This window comes from Zea mays, chromosome 8 (assembly GCF_902167145.1).
Source record: "Zea mays cultivar B73 chromosome 8, Zm-B73-REFERENCE-NAM-5.0, whole genome shotgun sequence".
Lineage (NCBI taxonomy): Eukaryota > Viridiplantae > Streptophyta > Magnoliopsida > Poales > Poaceae > Zea > Zea mays.
The window spans coordinates 178,035,835-178,047,049 of NC_050103.1; the positions used below are offsets into that span (position 1 = coordinate 178,035,835).

An 11,215-nucleotide genomic window follows, 5' to 3' on the forward strand; every position below is an offset into this window, starting at 1 on the left:
AGCTATTTCCTTAGTAAGATTCCCACATTTTTCCCTCCACCTCGTCCAAACGACTCTTCCTCCAAAAAAAAACCCTATGACCTAGTTTGGGTACTCTAGTAATGAGTGGAATTGTAGTGGATTGGGATGTATTGAGAGAGTATTTGATCTATTGGGGGATTTACACCCTCTCCAATCCCTCCAAAACACTCTAATCCCAAAGTATCCAAACTAGGCCTATATGTTTTAAATTCATCTATCTTAAACCTGCACTCTTGTCCACTTTTTGTGGGTTTTCCTGATTGCTGTGCTTTAAAAATCGTTCGTTCCAAACGAGGCCTTTCTCTCTCAAAAAAAAAAAACTCAAGATGTTTCCAAGTTCCACGTATGGTGCAAATAAGGCACGCGCACGAAAGGAGGATGGAGATCTTCCTTCATCCAAAACGATTGCGGCGGACCTGCAGTTTCCATTCGTGTCGTGCCGTCGTGGCGAGTCGGCGGTTGCAGGACCCGCCCTTGTTATATATAGCGAGCCCGAGCCGTGCCGGAGGTGGAGGTGGCAGTGGGGAGAAGGCTCAGAAGGAAGCGAGAGATTTTTGCAGGGGGAAAAAAGGCAACTGCTTGTGCTGCTCCTCCTAGCGAGCCTGACGGGAACCGCGACGATGAGGATGGCCGGTTTGTGGATCGCCGCCTTCAGCTTGCTGCTCTGCTCGTCCTTGTCAGGTGATGGCTGCTCCTATCCTAGCTGCTGAATTTGGTTTACGCTCGTTAAGTTCACAGATCATGTATGAGATTAATTTCGTTCGTAATGCTATACATGTCCAACCCCAAGGTGTTCCGACATCGGCTAGTTTAGTACATGCATTGCTTCGTGTTCTTGGTAGGAACATGAGAACAGAACCGGCGTTACATGGGCTGATTCTTCTTCCCCCTCGAGTCACTAATTCTTCCGGATATCAGACACTGTCTCTGTCTGCTTTCTATCACTATATCTTTTTTCTTTCTTTCTGAACAAAAGGGCCGGGCATGCAGGAGTTCCGCCGAGGCACTGAAGTTTACTAGCGTTCGCTTTCTCCCTGTACCTCCTCTCCGTCTCATTCTCACACTTCACGAGAACTCTTCTTCTCCAGATCAGTCCTGAAAGTCTGGGCCGTGCCCAATGGGCCGGCCCGAGCACGACCCGCGAAAAATGAAACAAAGCACGGCCCGACACGGCAGATTTAAAATCGGGCTAGCACGGCACGAATCGCGGGCTGGGCCGTGCTTGAAATGTCAGCCCGTCGTGCTACGAGGCCCGGCACGTCGCTGTGGGCCGGGTTCGTGCCGGCCCGGCACGAAACAGCACGGTGATTCACCGCACACCGCAGATCCAGTTACGCAGGCTCATTCGGTCATTCATCTAACGGCTACCGCACGCGATTAGGGTTTCCTGTTTCCTACCACTCCCCTCCGTCGGCCGCCGCCATCTATTCATCTACAGCACGCCCAGCGGCCTAGCCGCCCAGCTTCCGGCTCCAGCGGCCAGCGGCGGATGAGTTCACGAGCTGCTCAACTCCATGGCTGGCCGGTGATCGTGGATTCCAGCTACTCGTTCCTTTCTCTCGTTGTTTGCTCGGTTGGTGCTGGAGGCCGACGCCTTCTCCGGTTCTCCCTCTGCTGGTGCTGGAGGCTGGCCGCTGGAGACCGCTGGAGCGCCGTCGCAGCCGGCAGCGTCCACGAGCTAGAGCGCAGCCGCAGCGTCCACGTCTTCTCCCTCTGCGGATGAGTTCACGAGCGTGCCGTGCCTGGGCTAGCACGGCCCGATGAAAGCCCACCGTGTTTTAGGGCCGTGCTGGGCCTTATTTTTACTCACCAGGCCCGGTAAGGCACGGCCCGATTCTATTTCGTGCTTGCTAGGCCCGACTAACTGAGGCCCGAAGCACGGCGGGCTCGTGCCGGGCCGGCACGGCCCGGCCCAAGTTGCAGCACTACTCCAGATAGCCTTTTTAAAAGCGTCGATTGTTACCCGTTACTGCCTGTTCTGTTGCTCTTAGCTGTAAATCTCTGTTTTGTTATTCCTGGAGAGAAGTCATTTGCGCAGTAAACAGCAAACTTTGTTTTACTATTTGTTACAAACTCGTGCTGTTGGAGGGTTGTTTTCTCTGTTATGTTCAGTTCTTCACGTTAATGCACGGTCGGGACTCTCTCGTTTAGCCCGCTTGGGAGGTCAAGAATCAAGATGGTCTCCTCCGTGGATCTGGTAGCCATGGTTGCTTTAATCTCTGTACGCTCTGTTGTTGCTTTGTTCGCTCGCCTGTCAATCCGAAGTCATGTGTTTCAATTATGATGATAGTGAAACAAGGCTTGAATAGTTATGGTACCATGTCGAGAGAAAGAAAGGTTAGTAGATTCAACAAGATAAACTAGCGATAACATGCTCCGTCCATGAATTCATTTTCCTTTTTTTTTTTGCAAGGCTAAGTTTTAACATGTACATAGGCCTGCAAATGGGGTGGGTGTAAATGGGTATTTTAAGTGGGTTTAAGAAATGGTTTTGTTTTGGTGGGTTGTGATGGGTTTTAATTATTAACGGGTTGGGTTGGGTGGGTTTATTTTATATTGCGGGTCAAAATGGTGGATACCCATGGGTATAGATGGATTTGTATAGGTATGAGTTTCCATGGGTATTCACCAATCAGACTACCACCTTAGGGCTTGTTCGGTTAGCTCTCAATCCATGTGGATTGAGCGGGATTCGATGGGTTTGAATCCCAAACAAGTCAAACTTCTTCACAATTTTTTCCAATCCCGTCCAATCCATGTGTATTGGGAATAACCGAACAAGCCCTTAATCAGTTCCATTTTATTTCAAGTTTAGAGAAGTCTTTGATTTCTTTAGTCACACATAACACACTATACTATACCATTTTATCAGTACCATTTTATTTAAAAATGTGACCAACTATAAAGTTGCATAACTTTTTGATATCTACAAATTCTATTTTAATAGTTTCTACATCCGAGACCGTTTACAAAATTTGAATTTTAAATTTGAAAACTTCACACGATTTTTCAATGATAAGATGATTTCAAATAAAAAAGTTGACAGTTACAAAGTTTAATAACATTTCAAGACCTACAACTTTTATTTTGGTGGTTTTTCCATCCGAGGTAGTTTTAAAATTTTAAAATTCAAAATTCAAACATAGTTTTGCATGGCAAGATGATTTCAAACCAAAACATTGTCAACTACAAAGTTTCATAACTCTTCAATACCTACAACTTTCATGTTGGTGGTTTTTTCTTTCGAGGTTGTTTTCAAAATTCAAATTTTAAATTTTTTAAATTCAGGCATAGTTTTCGTTTACAATATGACTTCAAATGAAAAAATTGTCAACTACAAACTTCTATAACTTTTCAAGATCTACAAAGTTTATTTTGGTTGTTTGATCATTTGTTCATCTCACATGATAGTTCTAACAATATGCACAAATTCTATACATATCTCTCGTAGTTTCATAAACTACGAAAGAGATATAAGTTTTATGAACAAATTTATTTTTAGTTTATCATATGAAGAAATGTTCAAAATATAAAATGTACATCATGATGAGTTATACAAATTTGTAGTTAAAATTTTTTTCATTTGAATTAATTTACTGCTTTAAAATGTGATTTTTAAAATGTGTATGCAGTTGGCTTGATGTGAGACAATAAGCTAAACCCACGGGTTTTCCATGGGTTTCCACCCAGTTACGGGATGGTTTGGGATCAATAATGTTATTGGATGGGTTGGGTTTAACTTTCCTCTAGTATTTTTGGTTGGGTGTGGGATGAATATCAAAGTAATTAGATTTGGGTATGGGTGGGAGTGGATTGGATTTTTTGCCATTAGCAGGCCTACATGTACAACGAGCCAACGCTCGGGGTTTTCACTGCACACAAGCGTCGCTCAGTAGTCCTTCTGTGCTTACTGTTCGTGTCGTGCAGGAGTTGAAGGCATTGGCGTGAACTACGGCACGATCGCCAGCAACCTGCCATCCCCCGACAAGGTGATCGCGCTGTGCAAGGCCAAGGGCATCACCGACGTCCGGCTCTTCCACCCGGACACCGCCGTCCTGGCGGCGCTCCGAGGCTCGGGCCTGGGCGTCGTGCTCGGCACCCTGAACGAGGACCTGGCCCGCCTGGCCTCCGACCCCTCGTTCGCCGCGTCGTGGGTGCAGGCCTACGTGCGGCCCTTCGCCGGCGCCGTCCGCTTCCGCTACGTGGCCGCGGGCAACGAGGTCGTCCCGGGGGACCTCGCCTCGCACGTCCTTCCGGCCATGCAGAACCTCGAGTCCGCGCTCCGTGCCGCTGGGCTCGGCGGCGTGCGGGTCACCACCGCCGTGTCGACGTCCGTGCTGGGAACCTCGTACCCGCCGTCGCAGGGCGCCTTCTCCGACGCGGCGCTGCCGTCCATGGGGCCCATCGCGTCGTTCCTGGCGCCCAGGTCCACGCCGCTGCTCGTCAACGTGTACCCTTACTTCGCCTACTCGGCCGACCCGGCGTCGGTGTCGCTGGACTACGCGCTGCTGCGGTCCGACTCGGGCGGCGGGGCCGTCGTCGTGGCGGACGGCGGGGCGTCGTACGGCAACATGTTCGACGCCATCGTGGACGCCGTGTACGCGGCGCTGGAGAGGGCCGGCGCGCGGGGCCTGGAGCTGGTGGTCTCGGAGACCGGGTGGCCGTCGGGCGGAGGCGGCGCCGGCGCAAGCGTGGGTAACGCGTCGGCGTACGTCAACAACGTGGTGCGCCACGTCGGGAGCGGCCGCGGCACGCCGCGGCGGCCCGGGAAGCCCGTGGAGGCGTTCATCTTCGCCATGTTCAATGAGAACCAGAAGCCCGAGGGCGTGGAGCAGCACTTCGGCATGTTCCAGCCGGACATGACCGAGGTGTACCACGTCGACTTCACGGCAGCATCTTCCTCGTAGACGAAACAACGTACGTACTGCGCTGCACGGATTAAGGACACACAAGTTGGCATTTTTTTTTGTAAAAAAAAGTTTTTAATGGTCTCGTATCGACGTCGATCTGCATTATTGTGCACGAACTATTAGGATTTGGGAGATTATTACTCGCATCTAGTAACCAGTAGGGTTTATCGAAAGGTTGGGTCGGCGATTGTTGGTGACATTATTTGCACAAATGAGTGCATCTTAAAGCATCAACCAACGTCACGTTACTATACAATGCAATACTGCATATATTATCAATATATATAGTTTTTAAATGCTCTTGTTGCAGAGGTTTTTCTGGATTTTTTTGTTGTTTGTATAACTACATATCCTTACCACAAATTTCGTGACATTTAACGGTTGACGAGTTCGCACATGAAATGCTGTGTGCACGAACGACACCATTTCGCACTTGCCCGTGTAACTGGTCCTTACACTAACGGGCCTAATTAAGCCGAGAGTTTGGCGGCTAATCTGGGCCCACGAACTCACACATTTCATGAGTGTACAGAATCACACTGTACCCCTGTAGGCTGTAGTGGCCGCTCCGAAAAAGGGAAAACACAACCCCTGTAGCCGTGTGGCGGTGTGAGCAAGACTGCAGTTACTTTCTCAAGTAGCCGCAGACGATCTCGTCGCCTCAAACAGAGACGGACGGAATAATTGAATAAACACATGGAGAAAATCCTAGCGCCAAAAAACGTGCTGGCCGCGAGTGAAACCAACGACGCCACCAAAAACCGGCAAACCGCCTCCACCCCTCTCTCCCGCGGACCTTTCGCCGCTCGCCTGACTCGTTGCGTTCCCCGTTCCCACTTCCGACTTTAACCGGGCGCGCCGTTTTCTGGTGCTCGGCAGTCTGCGCGGTGCGCCTTTTGGGTCGCTCTGTGAGTTGCGTCCGCGGGTGCGCTGGAGTGGAGGGGAGGGAGTCTGGGCGCCTTTTCTCTCGTGTTCCGCCTAGGGGTTGGGCCGTGGGAGGACCGGAGGAGAGGAGAGGTCCGCAGCGTCCGTCCATGGCGGAGAGGCGGCCGATCTACAGGGAGCCCGGCAAGCCCCGGCGGCGGCCCCGCTCTCAGGGTACGTTCTTCTATCGCTGCCCGTCCTGCTTACCCAGTCTTAGCATATGCATGGTTTCTGTTTCTGGTTTGGGCTGGGTTAGATTGGTTGCGCCGTTCAAAGGTTTCTGATTTTGCAGAGTGGTGTCCTCTTTTCTTTGATCCTAGTGTCCCTGCCGAAATGCCAATGCTAGCGAGCAGCGACAGTCCGGGTATATTTGGCTCTCGTGTTACGGTGTAGGTTGCCGTTTCTGACGAATGGTGATGCGTTCGTGTGTGGGCCTGTGGGGCAGTTGCGGCTTCCTACTCTCTCTCTCTCTCTATCTCTCCCTCTCGAAAAATGACGTGCGAGGGTACCAACCGTCTTCAGGGAACTCACACCGAAACTCGAAAGCGCCGAGTCACTCCATTTACGTGTGCCACCTGCACCGTATGCTTTTCGCGTACGAATGATATATTTTCCATTTTTCTTAATTTCCTGGTAGTAATCTTGATCAGTTTATGTGCTTGATCATTACATATTTACATCTTCTGTAAAGGAGAAGCTATTCCATTTTAGCAATAATTGCCATTCTTATGGGTTGTTTGGTTTCATGGGACTAAACTTTAGTCCCTCCCTTTTTAGTCTATTTTAGTCCCTAAATTAGTAAATATTGGAAATAAAAGGGAATAAATCAGATCTCCTCCCCTCTCTTTAGTCCTATTTTTGGTAATTTAGGGACTAAAAAGAGGGACTAAAATTTAGTCTCATGGAACCAAACATGCCCTTAAGGGCTGATTTGGTGACCCGGGATCCCGGGAGGATCGAAGGTTTATTTACCCCTCAATCCCTCCCAATCCTCCCGTGATCCCCTTATCACCAAATCAACCCTAAGGGATGTTTGAATGCACTAGAACTAATAGTTAGTTAGCTAAAAATATACTAGTAGAATTAGCTAGTTAACAAATAGTTAGCTAACGAGTAGCTAATTTACTAAAAATAAGTAACGCCTGAATTGGAAATAATTTTAAATATTGAACAATATTTTTTCTTGCCTGACATCGAAATTCAGGAAAGGTGATCAGTTTGATGTGTTATGATTTTTGTACACATCTATAGGAATATGGGACCATGTTAGTTACCATAGAACACACAATGACACAATTCATGCTGAAATTATTGGATATTAACGCTTCTGAGCCAAATTAACTGGTAAAAGTTTCTTAGCTTACTTTGATATCAATGACTGACCTAAGCTGAACCTGTGCCCAGTTTTCCATATAACCCGTATTCCCTACTTGATGCTTTACAAATAAGAACTACATAATTATTGTGTTTTTTCATTGTAAATTTATCTTTTTCAATATTTTGCTAGCATTTAAACAAAGTACCCCTTGAATTTTCCTATTATGCAGACAAATAACTGCTAGCTCTTTCTCTGACAACTAATTTTGTTCTGTTATCTGCTATATTGTAGTGTTTCTTCTTATCAATATTCTTGTTGTAGTGTTTCTTCTGAATTCTGATTGGTACTCATACAGAGCAAACCGCCGGTATTGTGGTGCTATGACTATGAGTCTAGGAGCAAAGAGAGGTTCTTTTTCTCGGCATAGATTAGTTTTATGTGCTCACTAAGTACAGCTTATGTGTTATTTCAGGCAGTGTAAATTTGTCAGTTCCGATGTGGGAAAAGAAATTTTGCACTGATGCTTGTGCTGTCCCCTGGGCTAAACTGTGTGAGGCCAAGAGATTGATGACTCTGTACAAAAGTGTGGTTGATTGGGATGACTCGGCTGCATTAGAAGCCTTCAACGATGCAAAGGCGCGCTTCTGCGCTGTATATCATGGTCAACATTATGATATCCCTTTGCCTGACCCGGACATGTTTATTGATATAATCAACCCAGATGAGTATGTTGATCTTGAATTGGTAGCTGATCTGGAGAAGTCACGTCGTCGCGTTCCCAGAAAAGATGATGGTGTTCCTGATGTATGGGACTCTTTTATTTTATCTGACAAGCCAGTTCCAGTTACAGGATGGGGTGACACGGATACCAGCTTCACTCACGGCCAGCAGCTCTCTGTAAATTGGGACTATCAGCTAAAACACTCAGTTGAAGCAAATCATAAACATATGTCAGCAAATTGGGATTATTCTATCAAGCGACCTGCTCAAATAGTTTGTCAGCAAAACTCAGGGAAACAGCAGGATCAAACCAGCAGCCAGGGGGAGCAGACGAATTCTTGCATTAGCCACTGGATCATGAGGGGTGGCTCCCAGGATGCTTGGAAGCATGATTCCGGCTGGGGTCCTGCAGCTATTCAGACCGATCTATGGGACAACCGTCAAGGTAGCTATGAGGTGCCTGACAGCACGGGTATGCCATATGGACACTGGACTCACTGCAGAAGGCGAAACGATGACTCGGGTAGAAGAAACACCAGGAATAGAGGAGGCCCCATTAGCTCAAAGCCAATGAAATCGAAGTATCAAACGGATGAACACAACGTTGCAATCAATGGGTGGTGGAACTGCCGAATAAGGAATGATGTGTATTATTACCCACATGGGCAGGCTGATTATACCAAGCAGTCACACGCAATGTGAGTAAGAAGCTAGGGGGGTTTCGGCATTGGGAGAAGACGGGAAGTTCCCCTCTCTGCCGTCCGCTACTCCAACAGTTGTAATGGTGGAGGTCTTCAGTTAGTAGATCTTCTGCAGGTTGTGTCCCCCTACCCCTGGCCCCCCCCTTAAGCTGCTGTAGTCTGTAGATAGTGCTAATTATTAGCCTAATGATTGCTTTGTTTAGCAATTGGCAATGTACATCTGTCTCGGTAATAAAGAGCTAAATATTATACATGTGGGCTAAGGGCATGTACAGTGGTGTTTAATGTAGGGGCTCTTAAGGTGTTTTAGGGGGTTATTTGCAAAATAATCTTAGAGCCGTCTCTCCGTGAAGAGACGCCTCTGGCTCGTAAACCAAGTAACAACAGACGCCTCACTTCCCACTATACGAATTTGTCGTCTGTTCTATCGATCTGATGCTATACAAATACATTTAATTATCTATTTATTAATAGACTACGTTTATAGACACTTCATTGTACAATAGAGTCTCTTAGTTGTCTCTTGTGCTTGGAGAACCGTTTTGGTGTCTCTCCACTGTACATGCCCTAATAGGTTGGCTGCAACAATCCTTATAGTCCGCAGTCAGCTATATTATTAGCCATGCTCTTATATCATCTACATGGCTACATTGCTTTTCTGGTAATTGTGGAGTTATAGCTACTCTGTTCAAGTCGCCTCACCTCAATGCCATGTCGGTTAGCGTTAGGGATAAAAGTGGATAACTGAATTGTTAGAACAAATTTAATATTTTAAAAAGATATGTATTAAATTTGATGTTGATCTTTTTTTATATCAAGCACATTATTACAAATAAAAATAATTTTGTATAAATTGTTTTATACATTATTTGCTCCCTACAAAAAAAATCTAAATTTGTATTTGAATTTATTTCTAAATTTTATATATATCATTTGATAAAATATATAATAAATTTGAGATTTATCTTTTATGAATCTTTACAAACTTAATACTAAAAACAAGAATACTAATTTTCATTGTAGATTCTATATTCTATCTATTTATAATCAAACAAAAATGATAAATGATGGAACTTGCCCTCCAAGACAGGATGATCCAACGGGAAATTAGAACGAGAAATTAGAGAGAGTTTGCAAAGCTTAACACGGAATGCCAAAAGCCTTGTTGATCTCTCTGTGCCTGGGCACAGTACAGGGGTATTTATAGATACTCGAGGGACCGCTTGTCCCTGTCAAAGACATTTAGACCCTCGAGTATCTGATTTATCCCCAGAATATTCTCACGAGTGGAGGTTACAGACAGTCATTACGGTAAACTTTATTACAGACACAACCCTAATCGCGCATGCCCACGCGGGGCCCAACTCTGAGGGCCGAACCGCACATGGGCCTCTCTTGGTGGTGAGGGAGTGAGAGGTCCCGTAGACTTCGGCGGAGCCTTCGTCTTGTCTCGTGTGAGCGAAGAGGGTCGAACAGGCCTCCATTCGGTTAGCGCCCTTGGCCTGTCATGGCGGGTTCTGTGGATCCAACCTCCGCATGCGCAAGGCGAGGACGAAGTCGTAGAGCGAAGGGTGACGTGTTCGCCTTCGTCCCAACAATAAACCAAATAAATATCTATTTCCAATCATTTTTACACTTAGCGCCATCCTCTGATTTGTGTCAGTTTCGTATACCTGTGTTAAAAAGGTGCTACTAGACTCTTACAAAGATACTAGGTGTATGCTCGTACGTTGTTACGGAGTAAACATGTTATGATAACACTAGGTATATGCCCGTGCGTTGCTACTGAATCAATATGATAAAAATGCCCTAGCACATGCTGGCCTAACTGAATGGAAAACTTGAGTCCGAAGATCTCCTTCATCCTAATCTAGCAACTCTGAACCTAGCACATTCTTGCCCTCTTCAATCTAGGTTACCAATGCCCTAGCACATGCTGGTCTAACTGAATGGAACCTTGAGTCCGAAGATCTCCTTCATCCTAATCTAGCCATATCTCTAAGGATAAAGACTAAAATATTTACTCTTATCTCAAGTGCTTATCTCATTCACCCCCTTTAGGCATCAACTGGACTACCTAGGCCTTCTCTGTCCTGGACCGACAGCTATAAGTCTTGCCTATGAAGGCATCCAGAACACATTGAGTAATACAAAAAGTTTCAACAATTTAGATATTTTAGCAATGCAACAAAATGAAACCATTATTATTGGCTCATAAAGTAAATAATGAATGATTTTCAATTGGTTAACAATGCATGCGAGACTTCTATCTCCATATTCTCCCTCCAATCCTGAATAGAAAAAATCAAGCATTTTTAAGTATGATAGTAAATTAGGAGCACAACATCAGTACAAACTTAAATCCAAACAACAGAAAAAAGTAAAATAAAAACATGAGTGTTGCTACGGAATCAATATGATAAAAATGCATTAATATGCAAAAACACTAATTGTTATTCTATATTTTTGTTAATATAGAATGCCTGTATATGTTTTGACTATAGAAATTCAGCGTAGTGGTCCTAAGCAATGCCTGTATTCTTACTCGAGCTCGCAGCTGGCTTAGTATGACACGTTCTCACGAAACTGTCATCTGCTCTATATGTTCCTATAGTCAAAAC

The 11,215-nt window shown here is 45.8% G+C and overlaps 2 protein-coding genes across 2 annotated transcripts; both read left to right on the forward strand.

Moving 5' to 3' along the window:
• The first annotated feature begins 1,510 nt into the window (after nt 1–1,510).
• On the forward strand, nt 1,511–5,219 carry LOC103636570 (putative glucan endo-1,3-beta-glucosidase GVI). The gene is made up of 2 exons (XM_023300903.2): nt 1,511–1,723; nt 3,918–5,219. Exons 1-2 carry the CDS (start codon nt 1,511–1,513, stop codon nt 4,926–4,928), a joined length of 1,224 nt encoding a protein of 407 aa, XP_023156671.1. The 3' UTR covers nt 4,929–5,219.
• A 629-nt stretch (nt 5,220–5,848) lies between these two features.
• On the forward strand, nt 5,849–8,844 carry LOC100193010 (uncharacterized). The gene is made up of 2 exons (NM_001138178.1): nt 5,849–6,029; nt 7,646–8,844. The coding sequence occupies exons 1-2, from the start codon at nt 5,966–5,968 to the stop codon at nt 8,593–8,595; spliced, it is 1,014 nt and encodes a 337-aa protein (NP_001131650.1). The 5' UTR covers nt 5,849–5,965; the 3' UTR covers nt 8,596–8,844.
• Nucleotides 8,845–11,215: the final 2,371 nt, after the last annotated feature.